We start from the raw sequence: 22,542 nt of genomic DNA, 5'->3' as shown, positions 1-22,542 counted from the left end.
CTCCTGAGATGTTCTTCTGTGAAGGGTAACATAGAGATGGGCAGTAACTAACAGGGAAGAGGCCAAAGCAGAGGTTTTATTTTTTTAAAGATTTTTATTTATTTGACAGAGAGAGAAAAGGAACATAAGCAGGGGGAGTGGGTGAGGGAGAAGCAGGCTTCCCGATGAGAAGAGAGCCAAATGCGGGGCTCGATCCCAGCACCCCGGGATCATGACTCGAGCTGAAGGCAGACACTTAACCACTGAGCCACCCAGGCGCTCTGAAAGCAGGAGGTTTTAAAGAAAAATCCTAAAGGGCATCTAACATGCTGACAGCATGATTACCAAGAGGAAGATGGCCAAAAGAATCATTGTGGGGGCGAAGACATGGAGAAGTCATGGAAAGAAGAGACAGGATTCAGGGGACAGGTGGAGGAAGTGACCTTCTGTGGAAGCAGGGCTATTTTACCCAGGAGGAAAGGCGGGGAAGGAGAGCACATGCCAAGTCACGTGGCTGTTATGGTGCAAGAGAAGGGATTTCTCACCTCATTGTTTTTATTTCTGTCACAGAGTTGGGGGCAAGGTGATTATGAGAAATGGAGAAGAGTCGTGAAGAGAAAAGAAGGTGTCAAGCAGCAATTCTAGGGGACAGGAGAGGAAACAGACAAGGAAGGTGTATGAGGATTGCTCGGTAGTCACATGTGATGAAAGACAGGACCAGGGGAGTGGATGAGGAAGGTGGAGGGAAGTAGAGACTGAGCTTCAAAAAGGCTAGGAAACGGCCCCAGGTCACACCACTAATGAGCAGAAAGGCGGGGATTCACACCAAGGTCCGAGTGACTTCACACTCCATGCTCTTTCCACGCTGCAAGTCCCTCCGGAACAATCCATCGACCAGTACAAAGACAAAGCTGCAGGTAAAGTGCGTCTATGAAGATTCGTTGAGCCCCACAAACGTCTGATTGCCATGGGACCCTGACTTTGTGATGACCTATGAGGAATCTAGGAGGACGCTTGAGTATTTCACCCTTCCCAAGGCCCAGGGATGTCATCCCAACCCTCCCTTTCTCCTCTGAATTACCAGCGACTGGCTTGTCGGCCTATCTCCAGTCTCTAGCGCCCCCCAACCATCTTCCCGAATGCTCAACTCGGTCTCCGTGAAATTCAGATGAGGTCTTCCACTGCACAAAACCCTACACAGCACCACACACAAGACTCTTCCTCTTGGTTGGGCCTCATTCCCCTGGCCTCCCGCACAGCTGGTGCCGCAGCCTTGGTAGGGACCATTCCACAACCCTGACAGCCCTTACCATGCTTCTACGCCTTTAGGCATGCCGGGGCTCTCCTCGACATGACTGGCCTCGGCCCTGGTTCACACGACACTCTCCCATTTATCCAGTTCCAGTCCCTTCCCCAGGAGAGCTTTCCTTCTCCACCTCTCCTTCATCACCTCCACTGTTCTCAGACAACTGCTACGGGGGTTTTGGCCATTCCGCGTTAGAATTCTCTTTGCCTATTTCTCTCCTTATCTTCCACATCGTAGCACATCTCCCTCTCGTACTAGGTGCTCAAATCCTGTGTTGAATGCTGAATGAGAATGAATTTAGCTGTTCAATACTGAAGGTGATGAAGTGAGCTGAACTGCTTTGAGTGGGATTCAGTGTCTCACACCGCATTTATCACATTCCCAAGGGATGTCAGAGGGATACAGAATCCAATTGTTTGCATCCATGGCATCTTTCACAACCTGCTCTGAAACCCAACATTTCGAGATGGCTTTCAAAGTCAGACGTTACTGAACAAGCTTACTACATAAACGGTTTATACATTATGCAGATGAAACCTAAACAGCCTGACGGGGCCGCTGGAGATCACGGGCTGAGACCATACGGAAGGAGGTGGGCTGGGGGCCAGAAGGTGTCTGTAGGAGCTGTGATGGCTTAGCCGTCCAGGAACAACCAGTCTGATCTCTTTAGAGACGCCAGGAGCCTGCCAGCTCTCACTCCCCGAACGCTGTACGTGCTACACAGTGTTTGTATCTGCTGTGGCCAAAGAGAACCACTCACTCCTCCACCCGCATGACACAGATGGTACAGATGGGAACGTGCTTCCTCATGACAATGTGCAATTATGCCCAGTTCTCCAGCTATAACAATTACCAGGAGAGAAAACCCCAGGGAAGGAAACAGTCCTGGCCGAGAACACCCTTGCACGCTGGCACACACCGCTAAGTTCTCCCAAGGGTGGCCCCTGGAGTCATGGCCCCTGACCCCTTTCATAGTCCCTCCTAGAACCCATAAGGTGAAAAGCATTTGGTGAGGTAGGACATAAGGCAATCAACAAATGGGATACATTTAAGTAAGAAAATAGCAAGGCTTTATTCTTCTTCTTTTCTTTTTTTTTTTTTTTAATAAAGACAGCCCCATTGTCGGCCACAGGGAAAGGATATACACAGTTCCCATGAGTCAGTAAGACTTCCCTGCTTCAGACTGCCATAATGCCAAAACAGATCATAATGTCAAAGAACAAAGAGCAAAGGGAACGGGGTAATGCTTTCATCTTCAAAGCAATAAAATGCAAAATAAGACAACAATTAAATGGACGTAATTAATGCTGGATATTCCCACTGGGGAAAGACCAGGGGACTTTCAATCCATCAGTATTTGGATACAATAACAATTCCGTGTCCATTGGGATACGTATTCCGTTAGACTGAGCCACCCTCGCTCCTCTCCCTGGCTCTCCCCTCTCGGGTACAACAGTCTGGATCAGACAAAGCTGCAGCCAGGAGCTTCTGCTTCGGAGTCCACCGACACAAGCAGGGGGCAATGTCTTGGAAGACCAGATAACTGGGCTTTGGTGAGGCACCTACGTGCAGCAGTGTCGCATATGGAAGTTGACAACATACTCAGCATTAGTCCTCTGCACTGAAATAGCAAAAGGCTCAAAAGGGTGAAAGGTGAAGGCAACAAGGCGTCGCACGGTGTGGTTGATGGGGCGGCCCAGTAAGCCTGCCTGGATCTCAAACTTGAGCAGACCAGAGTCCCGGGCATAGAACCTACACAGAAGAAGGAGAGAAAGAGAAGATGGTACAGAGAGTCACGACCATCTTGTAATCTGCACAGCACGAGGACGCGGCAACTCATCTAATCCTACCATATCGCCTTTTACATCGGCCCCAGGTTATCAGAAATGCAAAACCACCTTTGTCTGAGCAGCTCATTTTATGGCCAGGGGGACTATGAATTTTCCTAAGCTGTCCTGAGTCACTGGGTCATCTCTTTCCCAAAATGACCCTCAGTTAAAGCCTTAACTACAGCCACACCTTTTCCAGAAAAACTGCCCCAAGACTGCCTAGGCTAGGGCTAGAAATGAAATGCAAGCCACATGAATACTTTTAAATTTCCAGGTAGGCACATTAAAAAAGGTAAGAAGAGAAAGGCGAAATTAATTTTAGTGATATATTTTTTATTTAACCCAATACTGGTATCCAAAATATTATCATTTCCACCTATAATCCAGGTAAAAAAATATTAATGAGGTATTTCACATTCCTTTTTTTGTTGTATTAAGCCTTTGAAATCAGATGTGTGACACACAAGCACGTCTCAGCATGGACTAGTCACATTTTAAGTGCTCAACCACATGTGGTGAGTGGCTATACCCAGGAAAGCGCAGATCTTGGCCCGTGTTTGAGTTTTTCATTTTTAAGAAAAAATTCTCTTGGAAGGCTCTTTTTCACACACAAAAACAAAATACTAAGTAGTTTTTCATTTTTCAACTAATACTTCCATTCATCCCCACAATTAAAGACATTTTCCCATACACATGATAAACATCTTCGGGTACGGGGAACTAGAGATATTCAGTGGGGCTGGGGCTGAACGAGGTAGAGGAAGTCCTAGAAAATGAAGTGCTCTGAATTACGAAGCTCTATGACTTCCCTTTTGGAAAGCAAACATATGGTAGACATAAAGATATTCATAGCCTCTGACTCAATAATCCCACTTCCACGAATTTGTATCCTCAGAACTTAATTTAAAGGGAGGACATAGTGATATGAATAAAGATGGCAACTCTAGCACAGCTCCAATGTAAAAATGCAAGCCAGAATAAAGGTTCAGTGACGGGACTACTTCAGTCAACTGTGGTACATCTAACTGAGGGAGTGACAGGCCATCATTGGATGGGAACTCTGAGGACTACGGAATAACATCAAGAAACGTTTCTAAAATAAAAGCAGGCTACACAGGACAATGCTAACCAGGACTACAACAACATACATGTGAACATGCGTCCTGACAAAGACTAGAATGGAACACACAGTACAGGTGTTCAAGTCATGGCATCTCCTCTTCTAATGCCTTTCATAGCCTCACATTTCTCACTTTAAATTAAAAGTAAGTGAAAAACCCCTCTGGTCAGAGGCAATAGCCATTTCCAAATTGTAACTTAGGTTACTCCCTTTTCGTTTTAGAAAAACAAGTCAGAAAGGAGAGGAATGGATCTCATGCTACCTTGACAATATCAAATGAGGCCCATGATAGGCTTTTCTGTGTGAAAACCACATTCACCTCACCCACACATTCTCCAACACACAAAGAGCTTATAAGGTAAAGTGAGTTGTTTGAGCTTCTAAATCGAACTATCAGTTCACAGGAAATGTACACGAATGAGAAAAATTGTAAGCACTATTCCGGGGATGCACAAGCAGACTCCAAATGTGGGCAATACTACGGGACAATTTCACTGCAAGGAAGGTAAGAGGGAAGCAGAACCTTCAGAATAAAATGGATTTAAGGGAGTAGCAACTAATGCCATGTGTAAACCTTGTTTAGATCCTGATAGGAACAAATGGAACCATAAAAAGAATATTTACAAGACAACGGGAAAATGTGAAAACTAGGTACTTGGTGGTCGTCTTAGGACAGAGTAATGGTATGGAGGATATATTTTTCTAAGTCTTTATCTTTTAGAAATTCATGCTGAAATATATATGAGTAAAAAATGCTATAAAATCTGGGATTTGCTTCAGAAAAATCAAGAGTGGCAGTTTGGTGGGGTGTGGGGGTAGAAAGAGATGACAACATTGACCATGGACCTGATAACTGTTAAAACGGGGTGGCTGGTACGTGCAGGTTCATTATACTCTTCCACATTTTATATGTTTAAAGCTTTCTAGAATTGAAAAAAAAAAAAAATCAACTGGTTTTTGGAACTTGACTACAACTTCCTAAAGGAAATACTATGAGTGATGATTAACTGTTCAGAATGTGTTACACAAGTCTATTTAGCACAGAATGAAGCTGGACAGTGAAACTCTACCTAACACTGCTTCCATGTGAAAAAGGCCTTCCACTCTCCAGCTAAGGGTTCCAGAACACCCCTCCGCTGAAATCCCCCCACGGGTGGTGATGGTACCAGTCCCTCTCCCTAGTATCTAACACAGCACACAAAACACAAGCTCCCCACATGGAGAAAACGGGGCGGGGGGGGGGTGGTCTGTGGAGTGGAAGTCTGTGAGGGAAGGACTGGCTTAGTTTTCCAGGTTCTAGCAATAACACAGTAGTCCACATTCTAAAATTTCTCATGTGAGAACGCATGTGTTTCTCCAAAACCTGCCTGTTTCCCAAATTATCTCTGCTATCTTTTCTACTAGGTAACATGAGGGGATAAAATAATTTGAGTGAAATAAAATTAGAAAGTCTCAACTATAAAGACTATTATGAAACGGTATGTGGTTTCCTACCCTGGGTACCTTTAAAGGGGAACAACACTTACCTGAATTGGATGTTTTGATGAGAAGCAAAGAGCAGAACTACTTAATGTATGAGACTAGTACCGACATGATCAAAAGCACTCACCACATTATAAAAACAGCCTGTCCTTCCAAACAACCCATGAGTCCCAGTGGGCATGGTCGCAGTGAAATGAGGTTCAAGGGGAGAAAGAGAGAGAGAGAGAGAGAAAGAGAGAGAAGGCCATCTTTAGCCCGTGGGCAGTTAGCCACTGGAGCAGTGATCGTGTACCTGATAGGATGATCTCCACAAGTCTTGGGTCTCTCCATGACAGACACCCACTTGTCATCGTAGCTGAAGAGAGACAAATCGAGGTAGGGGCTCCCGCTGTAAGACTGAGCACTGATGGGGAGCTGACCCAGCAGACGGCGCACTGCCTCTGTGTGCCCTCCATACTTGGCATTTACAATAGTGTCTTTAAACCTAAAACAAAGCACCAGGGAGGAAGGCTGCATTAGCAGGCACGCAAAGCTGCCTTGGAGCTCAGATCGATAAAACATGTCTAAAAACAACTCATTCTGTAAATAGAAATCCAGATAATGAAGGACGTCAGGACTCCCACACATCACAAGTCTGCCTGGCTATAAACATTCTCAAAAACCAGAAAACAGAACTTGAAGTAAGAACACTGAATCACTTTAGAAAAGTTAACACAGACTCTCTAAACAAGTTTCCAATGAGGAAACTATTCTATGACAACACTTCTACTCAAATCTACTTCCCCAAACAGCAGTCTCAGCTTGCATTAAAAAGGAGCTACAGAGAGCAGGGAATGCATGGAGATGAGGAGCCTCTCTCCAACTTCTTGGGATCAGTTGTAAGTCAACTTTCATCAAAACTTTCGAAAAAACACTCATCCCTTGTTTCAAGTCTGGGGGCTCGCTGCCTGTACTCCCACAAAAACATCGGTACCTAAAGAATAGTAACATGGACACAGAGTCACAAATCTCATTTACTTTGAGTAATAGTAACAACGGAGCAATTACAACTGCCAAGAATACTAAATTTAATACCCTTTGACCAAGTATTTCCACTCTTCTAGAAATTTACCCTAAGGAAGCAATCCCACACGCAGAAAAATCTCTGTGCACATTCAATACAGTATTGTTTATGATAATGAAAAACTGACAGAAAATTAAAAACCTAATGGAAAACTACAATATCCAAGGATTACATGGTTACAGAGGAAATGTTTATCATAATGGTAAGTAAAAGAAACAGGCTACAGTCTGTACCCACAGTATGATTAAAAAAACAAAGAAAAAGGGGCGCCTAGGTGGCTCAATCAGTTAAGCATCTGCCTTTGGCTCAGGGCATGAGCTTAAAAAAAAAAAAATTAGGCCTAAAAAAAGACGTAGAAATGTATCTAAATGATAACTGCATTTGTGTGATCATTTTGATTTTTTTTCTTCTTTTTCACTGTCCCATTGTTTCTTAGAAAAAACGTCAACTATCAGTAATGCAGTTTTAAAAATCTCTGTATCAATCTCTGCATATCATATATTTTTTAAAAGATTTTATTCATTTGACAGAGAGACAGCGAGAGAGGGAACACAAAAGGGGGGAGTGGGAGAGGGAGAAGCAAGCCTCCTGCTGAGCCAGGAACCCCATGTGGGGATCGATCCCAGGATGCTGGGATCACCACCTGAGCCGAAGGGAGATGCTTAACAACCGAGTCACCCAGGCAGACGCCCCTATCATACGGTTTAAAACTTAAAGGGAAATAATTTTTTTAGTCCAGGGAGAAAATAGAAATGGGATCGGATTTTTGCCTTCACCATTAACCTGTGATGCTGGACGGACATCAACAGATCTCAGTTTCCCCAGAAGAAAGCTTAGCTCTCGATACTGCTTTTCTGTTACTCCTCTTGACAGTAATTTTCACAGCCTCAGTGTGAATCACAAAATTAAATCTTGGGCCAAAGAGAACTTCTTTCTTTCCCTTTTGAATGGGCTAAAATCAAAGACTCTGGGCTCTCGGGTTTGCAGCTCCTTTCCAGCCGAGGTCTAGTACTACCTTTCATAATCCACACTCTGCCTTGCCTGGCTCACTGGCTTCAGATGCTGGGGGCTGGCCCACGGCTGCATGACGATCCTAAGTCACAGCCTCCACGACGGTTTCTTGGCTGAAGCAGCTCGTCTTCCCCAGCGGCACCACTGGCTCCACTCTCCGGGCTTTCCACTGACAAAAGGATGAAGCAGTTATCCCTGGGACGTCTTCTGGCGTTTAACTCCTGGTTCACTGTCACTCTGCCCAGTTATGCCTCTCCCAGTTCACGGGACTTCTAAATTCACAGAGATTATCCTTCCAGCACTATGGCCTCCTAGGTCCTGAACCTCCAGTACTATGTCCCACAACCTCTCCTGCACTTAATCAATTCTTCCCCACCTTTTCCTAAACCATCAGTTCCCCCCGAACTACAGTTTCAGACTACTTCCTGTACCATACTTTTGTGGTTTATGTGGAAAATACAATTTCCAGAGGCTTCCTTAGAAAAGGTACATGAGAGGCAATTTTGTTTGAGAACTTTCATGTCTGAAAATGTCTTATTCCAACTTATTGGATATAAAGTTCTAGACTGGAAATCATTTTTTTCACAGAATTCTGGAGGCACGATTTTACTGGCTTCAAGCTTTCAGTGTTATTACTTCTAAGTCCAACACTATTTGATGACTTATTTTTTACCATGTGAAATATATGTTCTTTCTGCAAGTTTTTACCATCTTCTCTTTATCCCCAATGTTCCCAAACCTCATTTTAAAAGATTTATTTATTTGTGAGAGAGAGGGAAAGCGTGAGTGGAGAGGGGCAGAGGGAGAAAGAGAATCCTAACAGGTTCCACATGGAACCCAATGTGGGGCTTGATCCCATAACCCCAAGACCATGACTTGAGCCAAAATCAAGAGTTGGATACCCAAATGACTGAGCTGTCTAGGTGTCCCCGCAATGTTCCAAAATTTTATGATGATATGCCTCGGTATGGGTCTTTTTTTGTGAGGCACTTGATGGAGCTAGATAATTATTTATCTGGGGACATGAGCCATGTTTTGCAGCACTTGCCAATTTCTGTGCTGTAAATCCTCCTGCTGTAAAAGGTACTTCTAGGTAACTTTTAGATCAACTTCAAGGTACCAAGGTGACACTGCTGAATGTGGAGCTGTCTCAAGATGAGCAGTAGCACATCACCAGGTAATACTTTCATCATGCAGATAAAACAGATACAAATACACTCAAAAACGTAAGTAGTAAAATAACTACAAAATATTTTTAAATTAAAGACAAGATTTTTTAGAAAGATTTTATTTGAGAGAGAGCAAAAGAGAGAGAACATGAGCAGGGGAGGAAAAGAGGGAAAGGGAGAAGCAGACTCCCCACTGAGCAGGGCACCCGACATGGGGCTCAATTATAGGACTCCAGGATCATGACCTGAGCCAAAGGCAGATGCTTAACCGAATGAGCCACGCAGGCACCCCCAAAATAATTAGTTTTCAATAATGACCACATTTAGCAATAGCTTGCAAAAATTCCTGAAAGCTTAACAAACAGACTCTCATGAGCCAGCCTGAGCCAGTCCTAGCACACCACTGAAAGGTCCTGCAAATTTCGAAATTGATGTTCTTCAGGCCTGGAAAACTATATTTACATTATTTCCTTCCTATCATTTTCTCTACTGCGCCTTGTGGAAATAACCAGATATTGGATGTCCTCGGCAAATTCTCTTAATTTCTTTTCTTCATTTCTCTCCCATTTTCCTATTTTTTATCAGTTTACTCTATTTTTTTGGAGAATTCCTCAACTCTTCCTAACAAAATTTAAGTTTCTGTTCTAGGAATGTTTCTTTTTTTATAGCATCAATTATTTCAGTGATTGCAGTGTTATTCCTTTATTCTTTCTACTGTTTGTTTTATTTTGGTCTCTTTCAAAATAAAGATTTTCCTTAAGTAACTCACGAACCTTGGTGTCCCATTTTACTTGAACATTCATCTAACCTATAATAGATCCACATTCATTTATTTTTACTAAAAGATGACTGGAGACTATAAAATTGATCATTTTAGAGCCCTGTGTTCACCAAGAAATAAAAAATAATTCCAACTTATATAAACATTATATTTTCAATATAATGACAAGATGCTTAATGAAATGTTACATTATGATACAGTTCTGTGGGGGAGATAAAACAGATATATGAATTTGAACATAAAAAGAAACAATGTAGGGGCGCCTGGGTGGCTCAGTGGGTTGAGCCTCTGCTATTGGCTCAGGTCATGAACTCAGAGTCCTGGGATCGAGCCCCCGCATGCATCAGGCTCTGCTCCTCGGGGAGCCTGCTTCACCCCCCCACCTCTCTCTGCCTGCCTCTCTGCCTACTTGTGATCTCTGTCAAATAAATAAAGTCTTTAAAAAAAAAAAAAAAGAGGAAACAATGTAAAATTTCAAAGAGTACTGGTATAATCTGCTCCCTCTTTTATATCAAATACTGAATACCAAACTACTATGGCATCTGGATTCCCCAGGTTATGTTTAAAAGCATTGAGTTGGAGCACCTGGGTGGCTCAGTGGGTTAAGCATCTGCCTTCAACTCAGGTCATGATCCCAGGGTCCTGGGATGGAACCCTGCATCTGCCTCCGTGCCCAGCAGGAAGCATGCTTTTCCCTCCTCCCTCTGCCTGCCTCTTCCCCTTCTGTGCTCATGCTTTCTCTGTCAAATGAATAAATAAAACTTTTAATTAATTAATTAATTAATTAAAATAAAAGTGCCAGGTTATACATCATCAACTTATGCAATGTTATATGCCAGTTTGAGAGAGAGATCATGACCCACAGTGACGGCAGACACTGAACCGACTGAGCCACCCAGGTAGTGATATATATAATTCTCAATATAATTGGCTAGGGAAAAAAGACCTGTAATAATTTTATCTTAAAAACCAATTTTTTTAAAAAAAGATTTTATTTATTTATTTGACAGAGAAAGACATAGCAAGAGAGAGAACACAAGCAGGGGGAGTGGGAGAGGGAGAAGCAGGTTTCCCATGGAGCAGGGAGCCCGATGTGGGGCTCGATCCCAGGACTCCAGGATCATGACCTGAGCCAAAGGCAGACGCTTAACAACTAAGCCACCCGGCGCCCCTAAAAACCAATATTAAATATACACTGAAAATTGCATTTTTCTGCAATTATTACAACTTACCAGCAAAAGAATTTTAAGATCAACTAAAAAATTGAAGCATGAGGGTATCTGCAGTTGTCAAAATCTTCCAGTGGTATGATACAAAACTCCGAGGATCACAAAGCTGGAACTCCGCCTTTCTTTTCAACTTTTATTTTCTCCTCCTGAGACTTCCTACAATTCACTTAATTCTAGATGCATTCTGAAAGAACTCTCAAAAAAACAGCCTCCTCTAATTACTGGGTGAGTTCATTCCTTCAACAAACACCTAATAAGCTTATTCCACATGAAAGACACTAGCCTGGGTGCTACAGGTACAGCAGTGAATGTAACAGACTAAAATCCCTACCCTCATGGGAGTTTACCTTCCATTCCAGTGACTTTTATACTTTCTCTCAGCCAGCTGTACCCAACTTTGTAATCAGTTGATAATGATCTGCCTGATTTTAAAGCTCACTTAAAAGAAAATTCAGGGATGCCTGGGTGGCTCAGTCAGTTCAGTGTCCGCTGTCGCCACGGGTCATGAACTCAAGAGTTCTGAGATCGAGTCCTGGTTCAGGTTCCTGCTTGGCGGGGAGACTGCTTCTCCCTCTCTGCCTCCTCTGCCTGCTCTGCCCTGCCACTTCCCCTGCTTTGCTCTCTCTCTGACAAATAAGTAGATAAAATCTTTTTAAAAAAGAAGAAGGAAAAAAGTCAGTGGCATCTTGGTTTTGGCTCAGGTCCTGATCTCAGGGTTGTGGGATCCAGCCCCTCACTGGGCTCCACACTCAGTGTAAAGTCTGCTTAAGAGTCTCTCTCTCCCTTTGCCCCTCCACCACACTCAAATTAAATAAATATTTAAAAAAATAATAAAAAAAAAAAAAGAAGAAAATACACTCCAAGATGAAAAAAGCGAATTCTGATCCAGGTCCTGCCTCCAAAAATCCTTCTATACTGAAAAGAAATGCTTGTAAGGCAGAAAGTTTTTGTGAACCAGAGAAAAAGGAAAAGGCAAGTAACTTGTCTGAAAACCAATATCCATCTATTTCTAACTGAGTACTACCCTTTTATATAAAGATGAGGCCACTACATTAGTGTATTTTTGTTCATTTTTTCCAGTGGCAGTAATGCTTACTCTGAGTCATCTGTTCACTCTGGTCTGACCTATCTTGAAACCTAAAGCAGATATTTTCCCTAACTGTCTAGAGTTGGGGGAGCAATTTAGTATGTGGTGTCCAATAAGGCACTGACTGACTAGAGTAGGATTCAGCTTGGGCCAACGGCCCAAGGTAACCATTCATTTCACAATAATGTACTCAGATAATTACATTTGAAACTGGTTCACGGGAAGACCTGGCTGAGGGGGGGTATTAATTTAGGGTGAGCCAGCTGTTGGTGGAGGGACTCTAAGTATGAGTATCTGAAGGTCTCTTCTTTGGGTTGGTCAGTTTCCCAAGGAAAAAATCTCGAACATCCTCCCTGAGGAGTATAAGCCTGGCTGTCCAGTCTGATAAAGGGGACAGGAATCTCACCTTCAGTTCTGTTGGTTTTCACTTAATTCTTGTTTTTATCATGACGAATCTCATCCCTACCTCCACTGTGCCTCATGAACATGAAACCAGAGCCTACATGGTTCAGTTTCTCCAGTGAATAAAGCTCCAGCCTTCTGATGTGGTGGTGAAGAGACAGGCTTAGAAAAGGGGGCTAGAGGGCCTGGTTACTTCTTTCCAGACCCTCACCCAATCCTCCTATTGAAGCCTACCCATCAGAGGTATCTTCAGACGTACCTAGGGCTTCCAATTCCCCAACCCCTTCCAGATTTCTCTGGCAAGGCAAGTTGTTTCTTGATGGCTGAGCTCTTTAGTCTTAAGCTTTTGTTCTCTGAAGCGTGCCAAGTTGGTGTCAAGTTACTGGTGATCAATTAGCTTCTCAGCTCCCAGCACCGATTCAGATCTCTCTCCCATTGATAATCATCACCTGTCTCCAGTGCCTTTCCTCTCCCATTTTCTTTGGCTCTTGTGATATCTATACCTCTTCCTCCTTTATTGTCATTTTGGTAGGGTGACAGGATGGAGCAGAGATAAATGCACGTGTTCAACACATCATGTTTAACCAAAAGTTCTACAATTATTTCCCTGGTCATTCACTCAAAAAATACTTAAATGCTTGACAGTACATCATGAGCATACAGCAATAAATAATAAAGACGCGGTCTCTCTTTCTGCAGCTCTCACAGCTCTCCTTCCTCTAGGACGAATCAGAGATAACGCACAAGTAATTCCACAGGTGCTGACAGACAAGACAGAAGTTCAGGATGACCCGAGGGGTTAAAACAGGCAGACCAAACCAAAGCGAGAAGGGCACAGAGAATACAGGAACGGTTTTTGGAGGAAATGACTACTGGCCTAACACCGGTGAATTGGCTAAAGAAAAATTAACGCCAGTTAAGCCTGGTGGAAGAGCTTACCGGCGCTGGATCTGCCTTGCAAAATTGTTGCTGGAAGCTGAGCAGGGAAACTGGACTTCACTATGGAGGGTAGCATTACGGAAGAGGTCACAGAAGTTCTCAAAGAGCTCTAGAAGCTCATCTGATGTATTCTCAAACACGGCAATCACCTCTGTTGTCACCATATTGTATACCACGAAGAAAGATGCCTGCAGAAGAACAGAGAGACCTATGAGCCAGCTGGATATACTGCCATGCCTTGGAAGCTTACCACTTGGTTGAAAATTCCAACAAGTACAACAAGCAAACACTTCTGCTCCCACACTAGCTTAAAACATGGCTCCAGGTGGTTCTGGGAGAGGAGGAAGCCTCAATGCACTTCATCAATCAAGGGCCATCAGTCATGGCCAATACTGCAGGGTCTCCCACCACATCTGTACTGTTAGGATTACTGAGCTAGCCTGTGTGTATGTGTAGAAAGGTTTCCAATCTTCCACTTCGGACTCTGCAAATTCAACACTTTTTCTTCCTAGTATTTACTCCTGACTTGTTCCCTAACCCAACCTGAAATAAAAAGCACTTTTTTAAAATGCCAGATTTAATTTTCCTCCCTGCTGAGAAAGTGATTGGTAGCTGTAGCCGCCTGTTGACAAATTATTTTCTCTTGTATATGTACAGTTGAAAGTTCAATATAGGGACATTTATTTTTCCTCTTAAGATTTCTATCATGCAGAGAGACACCTGAAGTACACTGTGTCCTAAAACTGCCCAGGCAAGTTGCAACCAAGCAGGGAACTGCTGCTGAACAAATGAAAAATCAGGGAGGCATTTTCCTTTTCTTTCTTCGTAAATATTCTTTCGGCCAAGAGCATTTGGAAGATACATTCGAGATTTGTAGCAATTAAGATCAGAGGGGGGAACTGAAAAGCATTCAAATACCGTAGGTGGCAGAGTCACTACTTTCTCTGCCTTGGCCCCCGGGGAACCAGCCCTCTACAACACCAGTGCTGTGCCCTGCCTAACAAGAAAGCTGCAGGAATCCCTGGTTTTTGTCCCAATGAATGTGGCAATGTGAACCAATCTGCAAGCTTTCAACAGGACTCCAGAAGTTTTCAGAACGTTAGGATTAGTACTTCCCCCTCCTACAACGGAGTTAAAGTCATCAGTTCCTGGAGCCACATGGCCCACCTGTTTTACTACTCATCAGTCCTTCCCAGAGCTTTCATTACATGACTTTTGCGGTCACCTGGAAATTAAATATGGCTGGAAATTAAAGAGGCTGCAGAGTAACCTGAGAATAAGACTCATATTAGCAAGGCTTTGTGTGTAGATGCACTTTTCCTCATTAACCTTATTGGAACCTATCATATTAAACTGGGGAATGGGGCGGGAGGACAACTGGGGCAAACTGGGTTTAAAGTTACAAGCTCTGTAAGCAAAACAGTGAGCACCAGTACTGCGTCTAGCCACAATTTATGAGAACTACCAGAAATAAGTGGGTCATGTTTTAGCAAAGGGAAGAAGGATAATCTCAAATGTGGCTATCAGAGACCATTTATTCCCTCCAAATGACAAAGGTAATTATAGCTCAAACCTAAATAAAAGATTGACTCATGTCCTTTCTATAGACCTGGACAACATTTTGACCCTATCAGGGCTCCACCAGGATGCACCATAATTACGTGAATATAAAATTATACAAACGTTACTAGCCTTTCCTCCGGGGCAGAATGGGAAATACAGAAGGGGACAGAAGTCAAGGGTGTCACTGCCAATCTTCTATGACACATAAGATGGACTAGACTCTCATATGTAATGGCTCAATGGGCAATTTCGTCATTAACAGGAAAGAAAATAACCCAGAAAATCTAATCTCCAACCATATTATTCCCACCACCCACCTTTTTTAGAATATACAACCTATGATTCAGAAGAAAGATACTGGAAAGCCTTTTACTGTGGACGGCTGGTAAGGTCTTAGGAACAGTCTCCTGCACAGTCTCTCTTAGAACCAAATGCAAGTCAGTGAGAGATACAAGACAGCCTTCTTTGTAGCTGACTGGTTTGCTCTCGATTCTGAATCCCCAAACTCCTATCTAAGGAGACATTCTGGAAACAGGAGAACAGGGGGCAAGAGTAGAGAAAGGTAGGTCTCTTACTCGACCAACACTAAAGTGGAGAGCTTCTCAAAGAGAAATGCCCCCAAACAGCCTGAATTTCAACATGGTGTTCCAACCCAAGAGTCTTGTGAGCTTTCTGTGCCCTTAACACCACTTGATTCCCATTTGTGGAACAGCTCTCTCCTCTCCAAGATCTTACATCCAAACTGAAATACCCTAGAATCTGCAGTCCTGATGATTCACTTGGGAGATCAGAAGTATGGGCTTTCTTTTAATCTTTTCACTGCTCTACAGCCTATGGTCCAGCACATGGGCAAGGTCAGTGTAAAGTCATAAAACTTAACTGCCAGATGAACTTACTTATTAGTTACCTCCTAAGGATTCTGTGAAGAAGTATAATGAAATTAACCACTTAAGCAGGGAAGGCCAAATTTTTAGAAAATTTTTTGGCAGGGGTGGCACCTGGATGGCTCAGTCAATAAGCGTCTGCCTTCAGCTCAGGTCATGATCCCAGAGTCCTGGGATCAAGTCCTGCATCAGGCTCCCTGCTCAGTGGAGAGCCTGCTTCTCCCTCTCCCACTCCCCTGCTTGTGTTCCCTCTCTCGCTGTGTCTCTGTCAAATAAATAAATAAAATCTTTAAAAAAAAAGAAAAAGAAAAATTTTTTGGTATGGTGGGCTCATTCTCATTCCTAGAACTAAAGCAGACCAACTAGCACAGTATCACAAAGTCAAGGCCGGATTACCCACTTTGGCCGGATTAGTCCAAACTTTGACTTTGTAGCACTTGGGCTTCTTTCTCAAGAGAAGTGAAAATGCTCTGCAGGATAATTAGGGTACTAATCACGGAGCTGACCACTCTCGTGTCAATGACTTGAGATCTGGCTCCCATTTGTCCAAATACATACAGGTGGCCAGAGAAAATTGGAGCTATTTTAAGACTGAGGCCTAGGCTACCAAAAATTCAAGAGCATGGAAAATGGGAATTCCTGAGAGGCTGGCCATAGGCAAAGAGAGAAACCTTCCCACTTTCCCGAGGGGCTGCAGGCAATAAAGGGCCTGAGAGCACTTCACACCTGTGATGGGTCTGTGACCCGCAGGGTTACCACGTCCTCACTGGTGTACTTGATAAACAGATGGTTTTCATCCAGAAGCTGCATTTTCCACATGCGCAGCTGCCGCAGCTGGTCAAAATATTGGAAGAAGCGCCTCTTGGCCATCGCGCTCCCATCCTGCTCTGCCCGGCGCCACAGGTACACGAGCAGCCGGTGTTTCAGTGAGTTGATGAAAGGGTCTCTGAAAGGATTGGCCATGCCCGTCTGACTGTCCCGCTGCACCTCCGGGAAAACGGCCGACACCGTGAGAAGGTCATCCTCGTAGCAGAAGCGGCCGATGGTCCTCACATCAATGAAAGTGCCTTCAGGAGTCACCTGGAAGACGTGGATTGTCTGCTGCTGCACCGACAAGATGGCCAGGATGTTTTTGTACAAGTACAGCCCTTGGTTGTGTGACAGGACCACCTTGTCACACTTGAAGGTGCGGGTGTCGCACAGGCGGCCCGTGTGAAGGTCGATGATATGAAGGGAATAGTCCTCCAGGGGGGACCTGGGGTTAGGGGTCACGGATTCACTATTCCGATAAACCTCGTAAAAAGGGGGGTGCGGCTCATCCGGGAGGTAGGCAGCTGAGCCCACGATGACACAGCGGCAGTCGTCGGTGAAGAGGCTGCACTCCCGGTTCAGGTGCTCCCCGTTGGCGGCCACGTTGGTAATATGCAGCAGGACAAAAAAACGTTCAAAGAGCCGGCCGCGGATGTTGACTGACCGCTGGTCGTTGCCATTGGACAGGATCTCCCCCTCAGAGCCCTGCAGTAAGTCCTCAGCTGCCTGGCAGCCCTGGTACTCATAGATCTCAAGAGAGGTCTGGTCTGAGGAGAAAGCAATAAAGTAGCGCCCATCAGGCGAGAATTTACGCAAGAAACACGGAGGCTTTTCAACATTAACAACCGTGAAGTTGGGGAAGACATTCTGGTGGAACACTCGGACCTGATGCCAGTGGGTGCCTGCCTTGCCTGAGCTGATTCGCCGCCGTTCCAAGCGGTGAATGACATTTTGGTTCTGGATTCTTCGAGGTTTGATGGTGGAAACATGATGATCCATTATCACATCTCTGCATGGAAAAGTGAAGAAGTCAAGAAAGCAAAACAAAATTGACCCAAACATAAATATCCAGAAGTCAAAGCGATTTTCCTCCTGATAGCCGGGACCTAAGAGCTTGCAGGGTGCCAGCGATCAGCACTTCTTCCCAGATCGCAGTCAGAAAACAGTCCTGAGATTTCGGATTCTAAAAACAGGTTTGAAGGAAGGACCTAATTCACTAGGAACACCTTCAAAGCACTCTTAGCTGTTGGGAATATTCAACAGAATAAACACAGAAATACATCAAATTTGTTCAGTGTAAGAGTAACATCTTGTGCACGTTCATTAAAGAAATGTATTTACTAGCCCTTAAGATGTCCATACTACCTGGGGCACCTGCGTGGCTCATTTAGTTAAGTGGTTGCCTTCAGCTCAGGTCACAATCTCAGGGTGCTGCAGTCGACCCCACATTGGGCTCTCTGCTCAGTCAGCAGTGAATCTGCTTCTCCCTCTCCCCCCTCTGTGATCTCTCTCACCTACTCTCTCAAATAAATAAATAAAATCTTAAAAAAGCGGGGGGGATGTTCATACTACCTAAAGCAATCTATAAACTCAATGCAATCCCTAACAAAATCCCAACGGTGGTTTTTGAAAAAAAAAATAGAAAAATTTATCCTAAAATGCACATGCAAACTCAAGGAACCCCAAACAGCCAAAATAATTTTGCAAAAGAACAAAGTTGGAAGACTCAGTCTTCCAGATTTCAAAACACATTACAAAGCCAAATAATTAAAAAAAAAATTGTGGTACTGGCATAAAAACAAATATACCAATGGAATAGAGTAGAGAATCCAGAAACAAACCCTCACAGATGTAAACCCAAGATTCAGGAGGTTCAGAGAACCCCAAATGCGATAAACCCAAAGAAATCCATGCCCAGACACACTATAGTCAAACTTAAAAACTAAAACACAAAGTAGAAATCTTAGAAGCAACCAGGTAGATGAGGTATATTACCTTGAGGGGAACAATTCAAATGTCTGGATTTCTTGAGAAACTATGGAGACCAGAAGGAAGCAGAACAACGGTTTTTTCAACTGTTGCCTCTGGGTCAACAATCAAATCTCAGCTAAAAATCAACTCTTCAGATTTTTCCCTATCTTCCCATTCATATCAACTCTCATTCTACCCTATTTTACTTCCTTTAGCCCTCATCATGTTTTGAAATTATCTCAATTACCTTACAAGTACCTGTCAGCACACACCAGCCCCAGGGGCCCTGCCCAACTCTAGGTGAATCCCACCACCTGGGGCAGTACCTGAGGCACAGTAAGGGCTCAGCAACATGGTAAATGAATGAATGGAGCAACATTCCAACAGGCGCCTTGAAGGATCAAGAATTCACTAGGCAAAATAAAAGAGGAGCACTTCAGAAAGAAGGAAGCTGTACTACCATACTTTGAAGACTACATATACTTTTAAAGTATTATTTGAACTTACTCAGAGTTGTTTTTTTTTCTTTTATTAGGAAATAATTATCGTGAAGAAAATACTAATGCAGGAGAGTAAGATGAAGCCAGATGTACAGAGAAATGCGTACCATGTAGACTTGAAGAACTGCCAAGCTTCTAATTTGGCCTTGATTTTTCCAAGCAAAGCAAAAAGGAAAAACCAATCAGATACAGAATGTGCACAGCCAATAAGATAGAAACTTAACAGAGGCCTGGAAGAAGCACAGCTCTTCCCGGCACGGGAGTTTAAAAGCAATCCCTCTCCTAAGTTTTCTCAAAGGACCTAGGCATGATAGAGTGAGCAATGTTCTCCATACCCGAACAACAAATCCTGAATTTCACACAGCTACTCCTTGTTAAAAGTGACATTGTTGCTGTGGCTATTGTAATACAGCCTAAAAAACACACTATTAAGGTTTAAGCATTTCAAAATACCAAATAGCATACAAAACTGCCTCACTCAATCCCTGCCAAGGGTAACCCTGCCAACCTAAGATGAGGGCCGGAGTCAGGGTGACCAGAATGGGAAGACAAAAGCAGATAAGGCCCAGGCACGGGAGGACTAGGCACAAGACACCATCTAGCAAACAAACTGCTGAGTGGGATCAAGTATACTACAGCCGTTCAACTTAGAAAGAGCCACTGATCATACTAAGCAAAACAGATCCTTAATTCTAAGAAAACTGATGCACACTTTGTATAGCCCAATCTTAAATTCTCTGATTTGTCTTCTTAAGGGAAAGACACCAGGGGCGCCTGGGTGGCTCAGTTGGTTAAGCGACTGCCTTCGGCTCAGGTCATGATCCCAGAGTCCCAGGATCAAGTCCCCTATGGGGCTTCCAGCTCCATGGGGAGTCTGCTTCTCCCTCTGACCTCCTCCTCCTGTCTCGTGATCTCTCTCTCTCTCTCTCAAATAAATAAGTAAAATCTTAAAAAAAAAAAAAAAAGGCAAAGACACCAGAAACTGGTATGAAAGGTGTGAGGGGGTAGGCTAAGTGGAGTTGAGGACCTGTTAACTTCAGCTCCAAATTACACAGAAAATCCTCACTGAATTTCCGAATACTTCTCTCAGCATGCACGCTCTCTCTCCCTCTCCCTCCACACACACTCTATTTCATATCACACAACTGTGATTTTTAGAGATATGGTGAAGTTATTTAAGGCTTTTTCAACTTCTTCTCTTATTGTTCTGATTAAAAAAACAATACAGGCTCATAAAAATTCAAACACTGTAGAAAAAGTATGAAATGAAACTCCCTTTAGGGTGCCTGGGTGGCTCAGTCAGGCAAGCTCCTGCCTTTGGCTCAGGTCATAATCCTGGGGTCCTGAGATTGAGCCCCTTTGCGGGCTCCCTGCTCAGTGGGGGAGTCTGCTTCCCCCCCTGCCTCTCCACCTCGCTTGTGCTCTCTCTCTTATTCTCTCTCTCTCCAAAATTATTTCCAGAAAGAAAGAAAGAAAGTCAGTCCCTTCTAGTCAGGGTGAGAACTATTATAAAAAGAGTCAGAGTAACTGGTGTTATTTCCCCAAAAGCTGGCCCTCTCCCAGCTCCCCTAGACCAGTGAATGGCCCAGCTACTCTCCCACTTCTCGGGAACCAGACACCTGACGTCTTCCTTGACACCTCTTTCCCTCGGCCCCTTGATCAGTCATCAAACTCTGGAGGTTTTCTCTCCTACTAAATAGCCTTCTCATCTTCCACTTACCTCTATCACAACCTGCCGTACCCTTATCCCAACTTTTATAATCTCACGCCTGCAACACCGCATCAGCTTCCTACCTAAGCCCACTCCTTGCAACAGCCAATGATCTTTCCAAAAATGCTTTTGTGACCACACCCTTTCCACTACGGATTAAAAACAGGAAAGCATCTTCCCACTGCTCTTTATGATCAGAATCAAAATTTTTTAACACGACAGCCAGGTGCTCAAAGGTCTCAGCTCTGCCTCTCCAACCCCATCAGTTCCCACTAACTCCAACCACTTCTTCAACGGGGATCCCACCTCCTGCCTCGGAAGCTTGGCACCTGCTATTAACTGAAATCTAAAAAAGCTCTTCTGCTCCCGTTGCTAACTCCGATTTCAGACATCAACCTAATTATCTCCTCCTCAGAGAAGTCTTCAAATACCAACTAAAGAGCCACATCTCGCCTTCACAACACTGGTCATCCTTCAACTCTGTCTCTGCACTTCACTCCTACCTGTGGCACTAAGGGTGAGCTCCTGACCAGTACACATATTCTGCCCACCCCATCACCCTCCTGGACACAGCTTAAGCCTCCTTTCCTGTACGCTGGACCTGCCTCACGTCAAGTTCTTTGCCAACTCAGACATCCACAGGAGCTGTCCCCTCTGCCTAGGACGTCTTTCCCCGGGGCCCTCGCATAGTTTCTCAAGTTGCAGCCCAAGTGTCATCTCCTCTCTGATCTTTCTCTCTACAGCAGGCCTCCATTACTTCTCCGTCTGTCTTCTCCATAGTAGCGGCCACAATGCGCGCACCTGCCTCTACCTGCACGGCTGTGTGCTTAATGACGGACTCCCCACTACACCGTACTCCCTAGACGGGAAGCAACCAGGTATGCTTCGGTCACCTCAGTGTTCTCAGTGCCCAGCAAGGGGACTGGCCCCTCGTACGCCTTCGGTACGTTATTTATGAATGAAAGCAGCAAGCCTGGCTGAATGGGGCCACTCGCTCCTCGTGTGGCACTAGGAGTCCTTTTCCCCTTGCTGCCTCTCAGCTTCCCCACAAGGGCTGGCGCACACACCCCTCAAGTCGCCGTGACGGCTTCCAAAGCGGTAAGGGGATACCAAGGGGCGGGCACACACCCCCAAGGGGGCGCCCCCGGAAAGAGAAGCCCGGGGCGGGGCCTCCATGGGAAGGGACCGCTCAGGGAGGGCGGGAGCCACGGGGCCTCGGCGTATTGCGGGGAGGGGGCCGCCCCACAGCGGGAACGCGGGAAGGCCTCGGGGAAGGCCTGACGGGTTTGGAAGCTGGGCCAAGAAAGGAGAAGTCCTCACCTGTACGGTCCTCGTTCAAAGGGCCGGGGAGAAGAACTCCCCGGCCTGCTCGGCACGCGCCTCCCCCAGCCCCGCCCCCGCCATGCCTCCGGCCCCGGCCCCCGCGGCTGTGAGCCCCCGCTTCCGCTTGCCACCGGAAGTGCGGTGCAGCGAGAAGGTGTGGGGAGAGCGCGGCGGCGTCAGCGCACACTGAGAGTGTTCCAGCGCACCCTGGTGTCCGGAGGGGGAATCGAAGCCACAGGAGCCCAGTAGCTGGGAGGGAAAAAATTAACCTAGAGCCCTAATGTGGGCATGTCAGTGATCTCTTAAGGTAATGCCGCTGAGCCTGCTGGACACGTTTGCAAAAACACAGATAAAAATTGTTTCACCTCTTGATTAGATGCGCC

The 22,542-nt window shown here is 44.8% G+C and overlaps 1 protein-coding gene across 2 annotated transcripts; it reads right to left on the bottom strand.

Moving 5' to 3' along the window:
- Positions 1–1,894: 1,894 nt before the first annotated feature.
- DET1 (DET1 partner of COP1 E3 ubiquitin ligase) lies at positions 1,895–22,248 on the bottom strand. Of its 2 annotated transcripts, none has more exons than XM_059371606.1 (5): positions 22,157–22,248; positions 16,571–17,663; positions 13,398–13,585; positions 6,009–6,200; positions 1,895–3,037 (listed from the first exon to the last, which is right to left on the bottom strand). In XM_059371606.1, exons 2-5 carry the CDS (start codon positions 17,651–17,653, stop codon positions 2,848–2,850), a joined length of 1,653 nt encoding a protein of 550 aa, XP_059227589.1. In that variant the 5' UTR covers positions 17,654–17,663; positions 22,157–22,248; the 3' UTR covers positions 1,895–2,847. The 2 variants fall into 2 exon arrangements, 1 of the variants encoding a protein (XP_059227589.1); XR_009398999.1 differs by lacking the exon at positions 1,895–3,037 and adding an exon at positions 7,795–7,959 and having other exon boundaries at positions 6,113–6,200; positions 22,157–22,232.
- Positions 22,249–22,542: the final 294 nt, after the last annotated feature.

The sequence above is a fragment of the Mustela nigripes genome, chromosome 13, assembly GCF_022355385.1.
Source record: "Mustela nigripes isolate SB6536 chromosome 13, MUSNIG.SB6536, whole genome shotgun sequence".
In the NCBI taxonomy this organism is placed as follows: Eukaryota; Metazoa; Chordata; class Mammalia; order Carnivora; family Mustelidae; genus Mustela; species Mustela nigripes.
This window is presented reverse-complemented; position numbering and strand designations above follow the sequence as displayed.

What these genes read in the sequence shown, in the direction of transcription:
- DET1 (XM_059371606.1), bottom strand. Translation starts at nt 17,653, where the DNA reads ATGGATCATCATGTTTCCACCATCAAACCTCGAAGAATCCAGAACCAA. An exon ending in GGGTCACAGACCCATCACAG is followed by an intron (nt 13,586 to 16,570) that starts GTGTGAAGTGCT and finishes GTTCTTCTGCAG; the next exon opens with GCATCTTTCTTCGTGGTATA. An exon ending in TGTGGAGATCATCCTATCAG is followed by an intron (nt 3,038 to 6,008) that starts GTACACGATCAC and finishes TCTTCTGTGTAG; the next exon opens with GTTCTATGCCCGGGACTCTG.